Here is a 19303-nt window from a genome sequence, read left to right on the forward strand (position 1 = left end):
AGGAACATACCCTCCATCAGGGTTTCTGTGCAAGTTCTGGTACTCCAGTTAAATTGAAGTCATTGCCCATTGCCTTTGGCACAATTTCTCAGAGTGAGGAACTCTGCGTTGCTCTAGAATCAGTTGAATGAATCTTTTTTTGTGCATGTGCTAATAGCCTAGCCTGCTAATGCAGATCATTGAGAGCTGACCCTAAATTAATTCTTAATTGTAACTGTCTCTTCTGCCCATCTGTGGCAGCTCAATAACACTGCTAGAAAAGAATGGGTAGGAGAAAAGAGTTCAAATTCTTGTCCATTTGCTGGTCTGTTTAAAAGTTTGATGGAAAAGATCATGAAACTTTTAGTGGTCAAAATGAGTAGAAGAGATTTATTGATAGTTTTGTATTATCCGCGTTCTAGCATAACCATGAACTATTTAGAACAGGCGTGATTGGTTTTGTATAAATCCCACACTATATGTCAAAAGGAGCTGAAAATATTTGGAAAATGAAGATGCTCAATAACATACCTAGAAATTGTGTTCTTCATATTTAGGTGTATGTGATCATTGATTTTTAAAAGGTAAGTTCTTACTAAGTTACATTAAATATTTGTGAATATGCTTCTTCAATGTAAGTGTTTTAAATTGTTCTGCCCAGCAATGAGAAATTTATGTGCGGTTTTTATATTTGGAAAAGACTATTCATCAGTAAATAATTATATCAACAGAAAACTGTGGTCAAGGGGAACTCCTATAAAACAATTTTTATAGAATCAGAAGAATTTTTGTTTTGTTAAAAAGCAGAACAATTACCACCTGTGTTATACTTTAAACATGTTAGACTTTTCACTAATTGCTACATAGTTTAAAGACTTTTGTTTCTGTCTTACATGTTACATGCTCTTTGGGATTTGGCAAGCAACAAAAGAGATATCAGAATCTTTCTAATAATAAATGATATAGCAGGGGTCTTATTTTAACTGGTATAGTTTGTGAAACTTTGTAAAACTTATTTTCTCTTACTTAAATACAGGTTTTCTTAGTCAAGAAAATCTCAGGCTCCGATGCTAGACAGCTTTATGCCATGAAAGTACTGAAGAAGGCCACATTGAAAGGTAAGTGCTGTTACTATTTGTAATGTTTGTGTAATATAAACAAACTAAAAGGTCTCAATAGACATCATGTGACTCCTAGGCACTTACATTCTGAATCTGTTCCTGTTACCACCTTTAAATTTAGACTTCCTTTAAGTGAATTTTTCAAATCTAGAAAATTTGTGAGATGCTGAGCAAACTACAAATTAAAAACAAATTGACAATACAAAACAATTTAGTCTTTCATACAATGAAAAATAGTATAAATACGAAATCAGGAAATGATTTGCCTCAAATATTATAAAATATTAATATAAGGAATTGACTAAAGGGTTCTTAACTAGCCAAATCTAGGACAATTTGAATATTTCAATAGTGATAGTGATAGATTATAACCCCACTGAATAAAATAAGAATCCATGAGTTAATCCGTGAATTAATTAATGAGGAACAAGGGGGAACACATCCTTACAGTTGAATTCCGACTCATAAGTAAAAGGAATGATTGAGTTAGGCATTCCTAAGAAGTAACATTACAACCTCCACCTAAAGGATTGGAGAATAAATTTTTTGCAAGAGAATAAATGAAATAACCTTTAGAAAAATGTCCCATTTTGCTGATAAAGAAATGCAAATTAAATAATGAGTTATCATTTCATATGATGGCAATATTGCAAAGCAGTTTTGCAATAAGTACAAAGAGCCATTATTGTTGCTAAATTAACCCGAGGAAATAATCTCAAAGAAGGCATTCATGCATTTGAAAATACTCATTGTAACATTATTTACAATATCGAGAATTTAGACATCAACACAAATATTGAAAAATAGAGGAATGTTTAGAAAATTATGGGATACCATTTAATAGGATATTATTTAAATGAAATATTTCAAATATAATCACAAAAACTTAATTAAAATATATAAGTGAACAATTATAACAGGTTTGGGTACTGTAAGTATATAAAATTACATAGATATAAGTTATAGAAGAGAACATAGAAAAGTGAAAAATATTTGACTTATTGGAATTGTAGGCTGCTGGATAATTCTTGATATGTTCTTAAATTTAATTTTTATTTTTTATCAATGTAATATGTGTATAAAGTCTTATAAAATAGCAGCGCTTTACCTACCCTCCTCCCTATCCCAATTCTTGACTCCCAGAGACAGTGACTTTCACCTCTTTAGCCTCTGCTCCTGCCATTTCCCTCCGCATTGAGTACTCTTATATTGCAATTTTTTTGTTTTCATTTGGAGACATAACCTATTGACATCCTAACATGGAACATTAGTTCTCTTATACTACTACCCACACACAGTTTCCCTCTTCATGTTTTGTTTTCACTGTTACAGCTTTATGACAGTTGTTCCTAACTGAGCCAAATGATATACAGGAATCACATTTCCTTCATATCTTTGGTGTATTAGATTTCCTTTTCTAAATTCTGTATCTACCTGTTTCTCAGTTTACTTTCTAGTTTTGGTGGAACACATCTTCTAGTAGCTACCTCAGAAAGGGTGAATGCATGGTAAATTTTTTGTAACCTTGCATGTCTCAAATGCATTTATTCTACCCCCTCACTTAATTTATAATTTGTCTGGGTGTAAAATTCTAGGTCAGAAGTAATTTTCCCTCAGATATTTGAAGGCATTGTTTCCATTGTCTTCTAGTTTCCTGTGTCACAATTATGAAGTTTATTGCCATTCTGACTTCCAGTCCTTTGTGTGCAAGCTGCTTTTCCTCTTTGGAAGCCTTTAGAATGAACCTACTCTTTATCCCTGGTGTTCTGAAATTTGTATAGTGGTTATTTTTATTGTGGGTTTTTAAAAATTCATCATACTAGATAGGGAATGTCTCTTTCGATTAAGAAACTCATTTCTTCAGTTTGGGGAAAGTATTCTAACCCTTCTATTGACCTTGTTGTTTCTATCATATTTTTTAACTTCCTATATTTTCCTTGTTCTCTAATTATTCCATTTTATAAAACGTTTTATTATGGTAAGTGTCAAACATTTAAAGAAAGAAACAAGAATATAGAGAACCCCCATGTACCTTTCTCTCTGCTTCAGTATTTTCAACTCATATTCATTCTTATTTTTTGTTTTATATTTTATTTTATCTTACTATTTTTAAAATTTATCTTTATTGTCGAAAATATTACAGTTGTCCCCCTTTTTCCCCCCATTGATCCCTTCCACCCTGCATCCACCCCACCGCCAGGCCTTCCCCATACCAATGTCTGTGTCCATAGGTTATGCATATAAGCATGTAAGTTCTTTGATTAACCTCTCCCCACCCTTTCCCCCACCCCTGCCTTCTGTCTGAGATCCCTCAGGCTGTTCCATGCTTCTGTGTCTCTGGGTCTATTTTGTTCATCAATTTATTTTGTTCATTATATAATCTTTTTTATGTGTTCTGCCCCTTCCCCTCTTGATATTTTAAAGCAAATCCCAAACATTGTATAATTTCTTCCATAAATATTTTAGTATGTATCGCTAAGACATACTCTTAAAAAAAGTAATATAACTGTCATATACCTAAGAATTAATATATAGATATCCAGTGTTCACATTTCCAGTTGTCCCTATTATTATAATTCATTTTTCTTTTTGCAATTTGTTTGAATTGGGATCTATGTAAGGTCTATATTTTGCAATTGGTTTATATCTCTTTAAGTCTTTCAATCTATGAGCTCTGTCTCCATTTCTTTTCTTTTTTTTAACTGTATCTGTTGAAAATACTGCTTCCTTCTCCCCCCCCCCCCCCCCCCCGCCCGCATACCTCTTTTAAAGCTTCTTATTTCGTTGGTGCCATATGATCTTTGCTCTCTTGGTGGATATAAATTACAAGGTTGAATTTTGTTTTGTTTAAGTTTTCTTCTGTTCTTTACATTGTCCTTCTTTTACTTTATTCATGTGGGGGGTTTTTTCTGTTTATTTTGATAACTTTCTCATGTTTAGAGCCTTTCCTCAAATGCCTGGAGATCCTTTGCTGTCTTTTCCTCACTTAAGAGTGAGGAACAAAAAAGCTGATTGGAAAGGATTCAATGGCAAGAATTTGCTTATTACTCATTGGCTTCCTTCCCTTAGGCTTAGATTTTAGCTTTCTCTAATCTGCTGTGTGAGTTACCACTTACTCATCTTCTGCTACTGCTTCCTCTCCTGTTCTCTGTCTTTGTGAGTTTGTGCATAATTTTTCTATTATTGTAATTTCAGTGGTGTTGTGGAATAAAGTAGAAAGTAGAACACCCATGTTTAACCAGAAGTCTCTTTCCATTTTAAAGTTCCTATTAATAAAATAAATGGGGTCAAATAAAAGTCAATAGCGTTAGGTTGAGCTTATGGGAATTTTTTGTCCTAATAAAGTAGTAATTGGGCCTAAAAGGTTTTGTAAACCATTGTTTAAAGCAGTTTCTTAATACATCATACTAGAAACATAAACAGCACTTCTTGCTTACTCTCATGTTCAAGTCAAGGAGGGTTCAAAAACTAATAACTTGTATATGAGAAAAATTATTTCAGAGGAATGTAGTTGCTTCGCCAGCACAAGTCAGTATTAACAAATTTTATATTAGGGTTTAGAGTTTAACCAATATAAAACATACCTTTTTTTTCTCTTCATTTTAAAAACAGCTTTATTGATTGAAACTAATACAAAATAATGTTGAATGTAATTGAATGTAAACTGAATTGAGAAATAAAATTTAAACAATAAAAATAAATTTAAAAATTGACAAAACTTTTAAAAGAAAGTAGCTTTATTGAGGTTTAACTGGCATATAATAAACACATAAAACATGCCTTCTTCGGAACCAGTATATTCTAATCAAAATTCCTGATTATAGGATGATTTTTATTTGTCACTATGTCTTTGCATAAAAGAAACAAAATTATAATTATTATATAGTCCTGCCTCAGACAAAGTGAAGGAGTTCTTTAGTGAGTGAATCTCACTGCACATTTTCAACTAAACAAAGTCTCATCAGTGTTACATATAAGGAAACTATCTCATAAGATAGTTGTAATAGAAAGAAATCATCTTGTTCTAGCCTGTCATTTTATAGAGAAGGTAGCAGGAAGTCCCTAAGCAGTGAAAGGATTTGATCAAGGTAACTCATCTAGTTATTAGCACAACCATTAAACTATAGCTTTTGACCCCCAAGTAATTAATCTTTTCATTATGATAGAATAATAGAAGAGGGATATACAGTAAATATATTGATGGATATTTTTGCTGCTTACTGAACAGAGGAGTGAATTTTAAGTGATAAGCTTTGTAAGGTCTGTATAATTTTAAAGAGGTAGAAATTTGGAATCCAACTTTAAGATAATAGGAATGCAATCCAAGGTTGTATGGGTAGCAATGGAAAAAGGGCAGATTTAGGCTAGACTGGGACAGAATTATCTGCAGGTCTAGGTGATGAACTTCATTCACATAAATAATAGAAAGGACCTGTTGGATATCAGACACCAAAGTGTTAGTGATAGGACAAGATAATGAAATCAGAGGTTGGTATTGAATTTGATACACTAGCTGGACAAGTCAGTGAAAAAGAGCTACATAGACATTGAGAGCAATCAGTTTCTTTTCCTGGTTTGACCATTTTCAGTCACAGGCACCAAAATCCCCCAGTTGGAAGTGGAAAACTAGTAGAATGGGAAACAGGATTTTTTTTTTAGCTTGTTTATTTTTCCCAGAGGTCTTATTTCTGTATTTTAAATATCTGGGGTCACCTTAAATTGAAAAGAAAACCAATTCATTTTTCTCTCTGACCTCCCAAAAAGACTCTCTTTACCATTCTTTCTATTTAATCTTTGGCACAACCATTTTTAGTCACTCTGGCCTGAAAAATAGAAGTTATCTATGATTTATTCTTATTATGCAACAGAAAAAAATTAAAACTTTAATCAATGATCATTTTCACCTCTTAAATCCTTTGAGCTACCAACACAATTATAGTACTTGTCAAATGTATTGTAATCATTTATTTACTAGTCTGTTATTCCCACCAGATTGTGAGCCTCTTAAGCATTATTTTATTTGTATTTGTCTCATAGTGCCTGGCACAGATTACTCAGGAAATGTTTGGTTAGTAAAAGAGAACTGCCTGTAGGGTCAAATGTAACTTCTTCCTGGCATTTCAAATTGTCCAGAATCTGTATCCTCCCTAATTCACCTCCACACTTTGCACACTGATTTGACCCTTCCTGTTCATCATGCAGGCCTCCATGTCCCTGCTTGCCCTGGTACCCCATACCTGGACTTTTCTTCTCCAGGCCCACTCCTTCCCACCCACTAAATTCCACTCCAAAAGTCCCTAACCCTCCCTTTTCCCTCTAGCTTTCTTATGCAAGTAACACTTATCTTTTCTTTCTCTGAATTCCTGTACTACTTACTGATGGCAATAAATCATTTAACCTCTTTATCATATCCATGGTATTATAGCTACCATTTAATTGAATATCTCTTATATATCAGGATCTGGGATGTACAGACCTTATCTCAAATGGTCACACATCCCCCAGATATGTGGCGGTATTATCCCCATTTTATAGATGAAAGGTAACTGAAGCTCAGAGAGTTTAAGTAACTTGCTCAGGATTACACAGTCTAAATTCAGATCTCTTTAACTCTAAAAAGTCTTTGCTCTATCATCTGCACCACAGTATCCTCTCCCTCTCTTCCCCTCTCCCTCAAAATAGACCTTTTGGGGTATATCCATCCTTCCCTATGTCTGCCACATGTTCTAGATGCTTAATGAATGTTTGTTGAGTCGATAGGGTTGGTAGGAGTATTGAAACCTGTTCCCTTTCTTATGTTTTAATATTTCATTGGGATTCCTCATTTTTAAAATGTTGTTTTTTGGGTTTTTTCATAACTTTGATTAAAATACTTGTAAACTTGATTTTAAAGCCAATATCAAATATGTTCTCTGTGTTTTTTTAACTTGAAGCACAGATTTTATAAATATATACAATTTCTTCTGGTTATATAACAGTAAAACTATAGTTATTAATTTTGCAAATTCAAGAGTAAAATATATAAAATGTGATTTACTTTTTTATACATATGAGAACAGTTTTATTTAAAGTATGCACCAAAGACATTTTGTTTTAAAGATTGTCTCTGAAAGCTATTATAATGTAGCCATATGTACAATATTTTATAGTTCGAGACCGTGTTCGTACAAAAATGGAGCGTGATATCTTGGTAGAAGTTAATCATCCGTTTATTGTCAAGTTGCATTATGGTAAGTTATAAACCGCTTCCCACCTCACTCCTTCACCTCAATCCCTACTCCTTGAGTACATTCAGATATGCTGATATGTTTAAATATTTGTGTATATTTATGTGGTTAGCAGATACATATAGTAAAGTCATTGAAATTAGATCATTACTTAAACACAGTTTAGAAACTTCTATCACATTTAGCTTATGTATTTTTTTAAACATTATAGTGCCTGAGTAGTAACAGGTGATAATTATTTTTTATTATATTAATTAATAATAATGTACCAGCCTTTTTTAGCCCATATGTGTTAGCTTAACTTAAAAACAAAAAAGATCTCCAATGTTCTGAAATTTTTATTGCCTCTCTTTCCCTCAAAGGAAAGAGAGGCAATAAATGTGTACTTTTTCTCATTGGGTGAATGTATGCTGATTCTTATTATGTGTAATTAAACCTAACCAACCCACATTTTTTCTGTAGTAAAGTGAGGTGTTTTTGTATTTTGTTTCATGTTAAAGTAAGTCTTTTTCTTTGGAGATGTTTTCTTATTGATCATATGTTGTAAAACTATCATATTCCTGAGAGACTATTGCCTGAAGAAAATCTAACAAATGTTCTAGTGGTTTCATAGAAACACTGCATTTAACATTTCTACATGGAAACTAAGAGAAATCAGTAGTTATTTTCAAAATAAAAATCAGTTTAGATCTATGATATAATTATTAATTTGCTAAAAATAATTTGTGAATGAGTTTAACTAATATAAGCCTAAGAAAATAAACTGTGGTGGATTAAACAAAAATTTTCATTTCTTCATTCAGCTTTTCAAACTGAAGGGAAGTTGTATCTTATTTTGGATTTTCTCAGGGGAGGAGATTTGTTTACACGCTTATCCAAAGAGGTATATAATTAATCTTTATTTTTAATCTATTTATACTCATTCTGTTTCAACTAAAGCTTTGATATATTTCAATATTATGTTTATCATATTTTCTCTAGTGACACAAGATTCTTACATTGAAGAATTAGTGCCAAAAGAGTTCTTTTTCCACCTTTTGAATTTATTCTGAAAATAGGACTTTAAATTGATTCATTATCTTGGTCTTTCATCCTGCTGCTTTTAGTTATAGTTTTTTCAGAAGCAATAATATATCAACAAGATATCCTTAAACAATTGGTAGTGGATATTCAGCATGCATTATAAAGATCACTTTTCATTTCTAAGATGTTACTGTGGTGGGCGACAATGACACACTCTTAATATAGTTGTTACTTACCAAAATGCAAAACTGTTTCTCCCACAGTGCACATTTAGCACTTAGTAATTAGTTGACTGATAATTTTTGCAAATCCTTTTATACGTAAATTGTGGGTAAAATTACATGTAATAGTATGTTTATAATTTTTGAATATTTAAACTTTGAGATAGAACTTTAAATGAAAATTACAGACAAAAAGAAAATAAAGGCAGAAAAAATATTATTTTATTTTTAGGTGATGTTCACAGAAGAAGATGTCAAATTCTACTTGGCTGAACTTGCACTTGCTTTAGACCATCTGCATAGCCTGGGAATAATCTATAGAGACTTAAAACCAGAAAAGTAAGGAATCATGCTTCTAAGTTGAATCCAATGCAATATCATTGTTTAGGAGATAATAAAAAATAAAATCCCTTCATAGAACTTCCACAGCATTACATTAGAGTCCCTGTGCTTCACATTTCTACTAACACTATGTATTCTCATACTTTTAAATATCTGCTAATGTTATCTTGCTTTAATTTTATTCTTTGATTTTTAATGAGGTTGAAATCTGTATTCATATGTTTGTATTTTTGTGTGATTTTTCTGTTCATGACGTTCGCTCATTTGCCTTGTGAAATGTTATTTTTTTCCCATTGATTTGTAAGAGACCTTTACAAATTAAGAATTTAACCATTTGACACACAGGGTGATGCAAAAGTAGGTTTACAGTTGTTCATATGGAAAATAATACAAGTATAAATAATAATGCAAGAATAAACTTTTGTGTACTCACAACGGTAAACCTACTTTGGCCCCACCCTGTATATTGCAAATACATTTTTCTAGTTTATCTTTTCATTTTATTTGTTGTTTTGACCTACACAAGTATTTTTTTTCCTCAGCCAGATCTATCAGTCTTTTCTTTTATGATTTCTTCTATGACTTTTATTCTTAGAAACACTTTTCCAATCCAATGATCAGATTTTTTCCCCTAATTTTGTAGTTTCTTTTTTCTTGTTTTTAACTCCATCTAGAAATTTGTTAGTGTGAGGTATTGCCTAGAGCTAATGCTTTCCTCTAAATACCGTTTATTGAAAACACTGGAGCGTTGAGGAGAGGAGGATTGTGTTGGTTGTGTCAGAAAAGAAGCTAGGAAAGAACGATTGAGTCAGATGCCTTAAAAATGACCAAGAATGACCACTCTAACACATTTGACCTAAATATGTGGACCCTCTGTCTGTTGTGCAAGTACCAGGGAGTTTAGTTAGGCCACCTCTGCAGAAAGGCACTAGAAAGAGCAACTTAGAGGAGCATATAGGTTTTGGTTCTTTTTCTGTGAGTTTTCTGGTGCTTCTGGCTCATTAACACAAGTTTATAAGGCTTTACTTTTGGGATTTGTGATATCCGTGTGTCAATGAGTGTGGTGATCTGATGCTTAGTAAAGTAATTTTAGTTTTAGCATTTGTAAATCTCCAGTGGTTTGAGAAGTTTTTCTGACTTTGTCCCTTTTTTCCAGCATACTTCTTGATGAAGAAGGTCACATCAAATTAACAGGTAAAATTCCTCATTTTACTAAAATATTTCTTCCTACTCTATATAAATTTCCTTTAAGGCTGATCATGGTATTGGATCAGAATTTTTAAATAATTAATTTAAATATTGGAACTCAAAGTTTAAACTTTGCATGTGCAAATTATTAAAGGATACTTAGGAATTCTCTATTTATTTTGGCAGATTTTGGCCTAAGTAAAGAGTCTATTGACCATGAAAAGAAGGCGTATTCTTTTTGTGGAACTGTGGAATATATGGCTCCAGAAGTAGTTAATCGTCGAGGTCATACTCAGAGTGCGGACTGGTGGTCTTTTGGTGTGTTAATGGTAAGGTTTGGGGTGTCTCTTTTTGAGAAGTTTAGTAATGAAGAGAGTAGAAATATAAATCGCATGTCTTATTATATAGCAATTTTAGAAGATTTGGTTGTAATTAAGATGATGTTTCTTTACCTTTTGGCCTTGAGATGTTATGTGTAGTGACTAATACCGCTGATTATTTTGCCTTTTTGTAGTTTGAGATGCTCACTGGTACACTACCTTTCCAAGGAAAAGATCGAAAAGAAACAATGACTATGATCCTTAAGTAAGTACTCCCCAATAGATATGTTTTGGTGAGATTTAAAAGTAAATGCTTCAAGCTAGGGGGAAAAAAAGACTTTAGAGTGCTATAGTATAAAAAAGAACTAAGAAATTCATCAATCTTATGACATTAGTATTATGTAGTTTAAATACAAATAAACTCAATAGATTTAGAGTACTCATATTTTCTTCGTGGTAATGATGAAGTGTTGAAAGCTTTACCTTTGAGATTTGGCATATAACAAGGATGCCTATTATTTCATTTCTGTTCACATTGTCCTGGAACTACTAGCAAGCACAGTAAGCAAACAAAAGAAGTGAGATGTAAGGTTTAAGGAAGAAATATAATTGTCATTATTTAGATAACATGATTGTGTCCATAGAAAATCCAAATCTTCATAAAAAGTCTTAAAATAAGAGTTTATTTAGCAAAGTGGCTGGATAAAAGATCAATAAAATCTATTTCATGTCTGTATATAAGCAACAGAAAATGCTATTTATAATACTGTAAAAATATCAAATACCTAGGGATAAATCTAGCAAAAGTTATATAAGAACTCTACAGGAAAAAATTTAAAAGACCAAAATAAAATGGAAGGTTGTATTATATTTATATTATGACAGACCCAGTGTTATAAAAATGTGGGTTCTATAGATCAGTGTTATCCAAAGGAATATAATATGAGCCACATACATAATTCTAAATTTTCTAGTAGCAGCATTGAAAAGTAAGAAGAAAATTAAAATTAATTGTTTTTTATATAGCCGTGCACTGTATAAACAATGTTTCAGTCAATGACAGACCTCATATATGATGGTGGTCCCACAAGATAATGAGCTGAAAATTCCCATTGCCTAGTGACATCATAGCCATTGTAATGTAGTTGTGACACATTACTCAGGTGTTTGTGATGATGCCAGTGTAAGCACATACAATTATGTACACTATGTATTTACCATTGTCTTATAATTGCTTAGAGTATTCAGTAGAGTAACATGATGTACAGGTTTGTAGTCTTGGAGCAATAGGCTGTACCATAGATCCTAGGTGTGTAGTAAGCTATACATACATCTAGGTTTGTGTAAGTGCGCTCTGTGGTGTTTGCACAACAACGAAATTGCCTAATGACACATTTTTCAAAACACATTGCTGTCTTTAAGCAGCACACTACAGTAATATATTTTATTCGACCCAGTATATCCAAGGTATGATTTCAACATATAGTGAACATTAAAAATGATGAATGAGAGGTGTGTATTATTTTTTTCATACTTATTTGAAAATGTGCATTTTACACTTACAATTTGGGCTAGCCACATTTCAAGTGCTCAAGTGGCTGTGTGTGGCTAGTGGCTACCATATTGGACAGCATAACTATAGTTTGAGTGCAAATCAAATTTAAATCGTAACAAGTTTTTTGTGTGGAATTGATTCTAATATGATAATACAAAGGACCAAAAATAACTAAAACACTCTGAAGAAGATCAAGATAGGGAAACTCACTTTACCAAGTGTCAAGTTTTACTCTAATTAGGACATATGGCATTGAAAGTACAGAAAATAGACTTATGCAGTACAAAAGAGAACCCAGTGACAGATTATACACATATGGACACTTGGTTTCCAACCATTGGAAATTGCAGAGCAGCAGAGAAAGAACAGCCTTTTTAAAATAAATCATGCTGGAAAAATATAAAACAATCCCTGTCTCAGACCATACACAAAAATCATGTCTAAGTATATTGCATACATATATGTATGTGTGTGTGTGTGTGTGTGTGTGTGTGTGTGTGTGTGTATATACATGTTTATGTAAAAAGGCAAGAAAAAATTCTAGAAGCGTATAAGAGAATATCTTCATGACCTTGGGGTAGGAAAAGTAGTCTTCATACAGAAAAAGCACTAGCTATAAAGGTAAAGATTGATATATTATTACTACATTAAAATTAATAACTGTTTCTGATCAAAAGATTCCATTAAGAAAAAGTAGAAGTTTAGCTGGTGTTGCTCAGTGGTTGCACATTAACCCATAAACCAGGAGATTATAGTTTGATTCCTGGTCAGGGCACATGCCCAGGTTGCCAGCTCGATCCCCAGTAGGGGGCGTGCAGGAGGCAGCCAATCGATGATTCTCTTTCATCGTTGATGTTTCTCTTTCTCCCTCTCCCTTCCTCTCTTCTCAAATCACAAAAACAAACAAAAAGGCATATTTTTTAAAAAGAGTAGAAGAAGAAACTTGTGACACATATAAGCAACAAAGGGCTTAATATATCAAGAACTCCAGTCAATAAGACAGCCTAATAGAAACATGGGTAGGGGAGACATAGGGACTTCAGTGGTCAATAAACTTATAAAAAAGATGCTCCCCCTCACTAGTCAGAAAATGCGAGTTAGGCTACAACTGCATACCCACCAGAATGACTAACTAAAAAGACTGACAGTACAAAGTGCTGACGGAATGTGGAGCAGTGGCAACTTTTTTACATAGCTGGAAGGAATATAAGTACTTGTATAACCACTTTGGAAAACAGTTTTTGGCATTATCTTCTAAAGTCAAATATATACACCCTCATCCAATAATCATTTTAGCCATGCACCAAATTTATATGCATCAAGGTACTTGTACATTAAAAACAAGTACAAAAATGTTCATAGCAGCATTATTTGTCATAGTCCAAAAGTGGAAACCAAATCGATCATTAACTGTAGAATGGATTAAAAAATTATGGTATATTCATACAATAGAACAGAGCAGGGGTTGACACACTACCTGTAAATATTTTAGGCTTTGCAGGCTACACACAGTCTCTGTCACATATTTTTGTTGTTTATTTTTTGCTTCTAATACTTCAAAAATGTAAAAACCATTCTTAGCTCGAAAGCCATATAAAAACAGGCTGAGGCTTAATTAGCCCACGGGTATAGTATGCCATATAGCAAAGAAAATGAACAAACCACAGTTATATGCAACAACTTGAGTAAATCTCATAAGAATGTTGAGCAAAGGCAGTTCAGACACAAAAGAATGAATGCTATATGATTCTATTTATAAACTTTTTAAAACAGACAAACTAAAGCCTAGTTTTTAGGGTTCACATTTAGATCACAGAAGCCTGAGGCAAAATAAGGAAAGTGGTTACATTGGATGAGGGGCTCTGGCAACGTTATATTTCTTGGTCAGATGACTCTTCACTTTGTGGTAAATCATTGAGCTGTGTATTTTAGGTTGGATTTTTTTTTTTTTTTTTTTTGCACTCCATGTTTTTCTTTACAATAATAAAGGTTAAAAGATGTTCATTGTAGGAATGAATGTTCACTGAACTTCAGTCCATGTACTCTGGCCTTTTTCTTTCTGCTAACAAATACACTCTAGTGTTGGAAAAGAAAAACAACTTTTTTTGACCTACCTTGCCTTCCAAGTTTCTGCACCATCTTCCTCCATCTTTTCGACACAAAGCCTCTTTAAAGAGTAGTCTTTCTGTTACCATTTTTGGGCTGCTTTTGTTCCATAGTCTGTTCGTCATTCCTTTCCACCACTCTATTGAAACTCCTCTCACTATTGTCATCAGTGATCTGGTTGCTTAAACCATTCGCAGATTGTTAGAAAGGTGGCTCTCTACCATTTGTTCACACCATTTATTCAACAGGTGATTGAGGTCTTGCTACGGGTACTTAGGATGCAGTGTGAACAAGACTGGCAAGGTCTTCTGTGGACTCACAGAGCTTTCATTCAACTGGGAGAGACAGGAATTAATATCTAAACAAATAAATATAATAATTTCAGTTAGTAATAGTAACAATAGGGATAATAAACCAGGATACTCTTGAAGTGTGAGGGCAGGGGCAGGATCCGTTTTAGATGGGACAGTTAAGAAAGATCTCTGAGAAGTATTTGACACTGTTGGCCACTCCCTCCCCCCTTAGTTTGTCCCTGCTGCTACTGGCTTCTCCTACCTCTAACCATTCCTCTTTCGGGCTCTTGCTTGACCATTCCTTGTCTGCCTGCTTTTCTCTTTTTAATTATGAAAAATTTCAAACATAAATTTGCAGAAATAGAATAATACAGTGAACACACATATACCAGTCACCCAGATTCAATAGTCATCAAGATTTTGCCACATTTGCTTCATTTATTCTTTTTTTTTCTAATTTACTGAAATATTTTAAGTATTCCAAACATGTCATTTCTCACCTACTTCAGTTTGCACCACTAAAAAGTGTGGATATTTTCTTATATAACCACATCTAACAAAACTAGTAATAATGCTTAGGTATCATCTAGTAACAATCTTTAACCATATTTTTCGGATATTCTCCAAAATGGTGTTTTTATAGTCCCAAATTAAGTCTGCTCGTCTCATTTGGTTGTATTTCTTAAGCTGCTGTTTATTTAAAACAGTCTACCCCTCTTTTTCCCCTGCCATTTACTTGTAGAAACCAAGCCAATCAGTTTAGAATTCTACTTTCTGAATTTATCTTGTGAAAAAATGAGACCACCTCTCAATACCTGAAACAAAAAACATAAAGCTGATCCTGTTGTTTACTGTAGTAAGGGAGAGCAATGTTAGACCAGTAGTCTCTCCAAGCTGAGTAGACCACTGTTCTTATGTAGGGTTTTGGGGAAGGGTGGAGTTAAGAAGTGGCAGCTTTTCAGGGCCATAAGTGGGTTGACATCATCTCTTAACAGTGTGGTTACTTGGGCGGAACTGTTGTTGATTAGTTGGCATTCAGGTGTGGTTAGTGGAGGCAGCCCATTCTTGTTTGGCTAATTTTCACAGAGAGCAGTTACTGATTGGTTTGCAAAAACAACAACTATGTACACCTAGGCAAGTTGTCTTTGATCAATTGGATGGATTTAAAACCAGTTCTGGTGGCTCTATTGTTACCATGGTTACATAACAATTAGTCTTTTTCTAGGAGTATGCAAATATTTTTATTCTCCTTGTGATGTCATTTAATTGTTCCTTTATCCCTGTTTCTGGTTAAACTTTTTTGGCAAGATTATTTTATAGCTGTTGCATCACATCAAGAGGCTTACAACACCTGGTTGTTCTACTTTAAGTGATGAGTTCCCGTGGTTACAACTGATTCCTCCATTATAAAGTTCCCTGTCAGGCTTTCATCTATCGGTTTCATCTGTTGATAATCATTACTTGAAACTATTGTTTTACTAGGGATTCAAAAATGGTGGTTTTCTATTACTATCATTCTTTCATTTATTAGCTGGGTTTCTGTTTTTGAAACAGTGAACTTTCCCTCATCGACCAGGGCTATTTAGTTAGCTTTAAATAAGGCTCAAACAAGAAAGGCAGAATAAATGCTGAATTCTATTCTTAATTATTTCCAGTTGTCAGAGCCCTAGTTACCTTCAGTGGAGGTGGTGTCCAATGAGTTGGGTTTTTATGTTAGTTTTGACTTCCCTTTTTTTCCTATAATGAACTTGTGGGATTTAATAATGAGTGTGATTCAGCCATTTGCATTCATTATTTTTAATGCCCAAATTGTCCTTATTCTCATCACCTTTTTTTAAAATATGTCTTTATTGATTTCAGAGAAGGGAAGGGAGAGATAGAAACATCAATGATGAGAGTCATTAATTGGCTGCCTCCTGCACGCCCCACACTGGGGACTGAGCCCACAACCCGGGCATGTGCCCTGACCGGGAATCGAACCACAATCTCCTGGATCATAGGTCGATGCTCAACCACTGAGCCACGCCCAGCCAGGCTCACCTTTTAAATTTTCTTGTTACCCAGAGTTCCATCTCTAATATCCTTTTCTTCCTCAGTTTGCTCACTTTCCTGGCTGACCTCAGTCTTTCTTATAACTACTATCACCATTTTAATTACTCCCAAATCGCTCTTAACTTACCAGACAGCAGACCTATGTTTCCGTTTACTCACTTGCCTAGTTCTCCCAAAACATATGACATGCATGACTTAACATTTTTATCTCTATTTGCTATACTTTTCCCCTTGTATCCTCAGCTAGTAGCATTTCCATGCAGCCAGAAACCTGGAAATCATTTTTTATTCCTCTCTTTTGCATATACAGGTATTCACCAAATTTGCTCTTAGTGATATTTTAGTGTCCCAGCCTTTCCTCTGCATTGACCTGCTTACAGTTCTCAGACCATGGTGATCTCCTACCCACACTGCTGGGACAAGCTCCTAAGTAGAATGCCTATTAGCTACCAACACTTCCCACTCCAGATCGTTTTATACTACCCTTGGAGTTAATTCTTGAAAATAAATCTGGTCATGTTAGTCAAGTGTTTATAAAGACCTCTGCTGTATCCCTGTTACCTAACATGGAAGTGTTTCCCCAGGTTTGTTCAACAGAACCCTAATTCTACAAGATGTTAATAGGTATTCTTAGAGAAAGAGGTGTTGGAAACAAATGTTTAGAAAAATACTGATTTTTTAACTCTAGATGTCTCAGCTTTTTGTATGCAATGTATTTAATTCTATGTCTTCAGCAGAGGGGTATAATAGCATTCCACAACTCATTGGATCATGAAAATTTTTTGTTGTTAGCTAGAGAGATTAATATTATTCGGTAAAATTTGAGGGAAACACTGGCCAAATGAATAAATTCTCAGCCTTTAAATTGCACAGAAGGCCTTCCATAATCTCCTGTGCTAAATTAGATATCCCCTACTGTTCCCTTAGCATTCTTTAATGTACCAGGATTATCTATATCCGTCTTCCCCACTGACTGTTGGGGGCTGTCTTATCTCTGTATCCTCAGCACTAAGCAGTGTCTAACACATAGTAGCTCAATAACAACACACTGAATAATAAATGGATCTATTTCTGAAATAGAAATTTCTCTGCTAGCCATTTTCCCCAGCTCTGTTACTATTTTCATACTTATAGGATCGTTGGTTTCTGTAATTTGTAGGTTGGAGAAAAAGAATAAAATTATATATTAGAGTTGAAACAGACCTTCAAGCTCATCCAGGCCAGTGGTTTTCAGACTGTGTGCCACAAACTCTTAGATATTCCACAGACCCCTTTCCCACCAACTCCTCTTCCCTGTAGGACTATTAAAGGGAATGGGAGGGGAAAATAAACATATGAAGCACATATTCTTTTAGCAGTTTTAAATATTGGATTTCTTAAAATTCCTTTTGAAAAAGGGTTCCAAGACTATAGTTTGAGAACCGTTGATCTAATGTCCCATTCCCTTGCTTATAAAGAAGTAGTAACAGGCCCAAAGGGATTGGCTTTCCCAAGGTCACAAAGTTCTTAGTAGAAGAGCCAGAACTAAGACTCAGATGATCTTACTCTTACAGTAGTGCTTTTTGCAAAATTCTGAAAATGAAAACGTTCATTAGGACATTGTAGACTAAAATTATTATGTGTTCACACCAAAACCTATACACAAACATTCTTAGCAGCTTTATTGGTAGTAGCCAAAAACTGGACCCAATCCAGATATCCTTTAACAGGTAAATGGATACACAAACTGTGGTCCATTCAGCCATGGAATACTACAACTTAGCAATAAAAAGCAATGAACTATTGACACATACAATAACTTGGATAAATCTCAAGAGAATTCATGCTGAGGGGGGGAGAAAGGTTACCTACTGTATGATTTCATTTACATAATATTCTTAAAGTGACAAAATTATAGAAATAGAGAATATCTTGGTGGTTGCCAGTAGTTAGGATTTGGGGAGGGAAGAAGGTGGGTGTGGTTTTGAAGGGGCATCGTGAGGGATCCTGCTGGGGATGAACCATTCAGTATCTTTACTGTGGTAGTGGGTACAAGAACCTACACATGTGATAGAACTAAACACACACACACACACAAAATGCAAGTAAAACTGGAAACATCTGAAAGATCAGTGGATTGTACCAATGTCAATATCCTGGTTGTGAGAGTGTACTATATAGTTTTGTAAGATGTTACTTCTGGGGAAAACTGGGTAAAGAGTGCACAGGATCTCTATTATTTCTACAAGTGAATATGAATCCACAATTATCTTAAAATGTTTAATTTCAAAAATTTAAAAATAAAATACAGAAACCTCCAAAATATAAAATGTTATTATGTGTATTTATTATTTAGAGCTAAACTTGGGATGCCACAGTTTTTGAGTCCTGAAGCCCAGAGTCTTTTACGAATGCTTTTCAAACGAAATCCTGCAAACAGATTAGGTAAAATTTTTATTTTGTTTCTTTTGTGTTTGTTGCGATTTGGTTTTGGAGGGGGTGAGGGTAGATATTTGTTTTTGTTGTGGGATTATAAACTATTAGGACAAATATTAAAAGTGAAAGCTAAATAAACTATATATTCCTCCTTGAAATAAAATTACCATTTAATCAAAACTGGTTAATTTTTGATAGGCGCAGGACCAGATGGAGTTGAAGAAATTAAAAGACATTTATTTTTCTCAACAATAGATTGGAATGTAAGTATAGAATGAAAGCTTGCTTAAATTTTTTTTATAATTAACACATGTCTTAAGTCTCTCTTTTTTCCTCCAGAAACTATACAGAAGAGAAATTCATCCACCTTTTAAACCTGCAACTGGCAGGCCTGAAGATACATTCTATTTTGATCCTGAGTTCACTGCAAAAACTCCCAAAGGTAAGAAGAAAACATGAAA

The 19303-nt window shown here is 33.9% G+C and overlaps 1 protein-coding gene across 3 annotated transcripts in view; it reads left to right on the forward strand.

The window, feature by feature from the left end:
- Nucleotides 1–19303, forward strand: part of RPS6KA3 (ribosomal protein S6 kinase A3) — a 97287-nt gene that overhangs the window by 56418 nt on the left and 21566 nt on the right. For all 3 annotated transcript variants that reach the window (XM_087829307.1, XM_016199373.2, XM_016199372.2), the window contains 10 exons: nt 1016–1097; nt 7250–7330; nt 8131–8210; nt 8804–8910; nt 10070–10107; nt 10288–10430; nt 10616–10686; nt 18763–18851; nt 19041–19105; nt 19182–19284. In XM_087829307.1, the coding sequence (XP_087685433.1) occupies nt 1016–1097; nt 7250–7330; nt 8131–8210; nt 8804–8910; nt 10070–10107; nt 10288–10430; nt 10616–10686; nt 18763–18851; nt 19041–19105; nt 19182–19284 (859 nt within the window). The remainder of the gene's footprint in view (nt 1–1015; nt 1098–7249; nt 7331–8130; nt 8211–8803; nt 8911–10069; nt 10108–10287; nt 10431–10615; nt 10687–18762; nt 18852–19040; nt 19106–19181; nt 19285–19303) is intronic.

Source organism: Miniopterus natalensis, chromosome X (genome assembly GCF_054644295.1).
Source record: "Miniopterus natalensis isolate mMinNat1 chromosome X, mMinNat1.hap1, whole genome shotgun sequence".
Lineage (NCBI taxonomy): Eukaryota > Metazoa > Chordata > Mammalia > Chiroptera > Miniopteridae > Miniopterus > Miniopterus natalensis.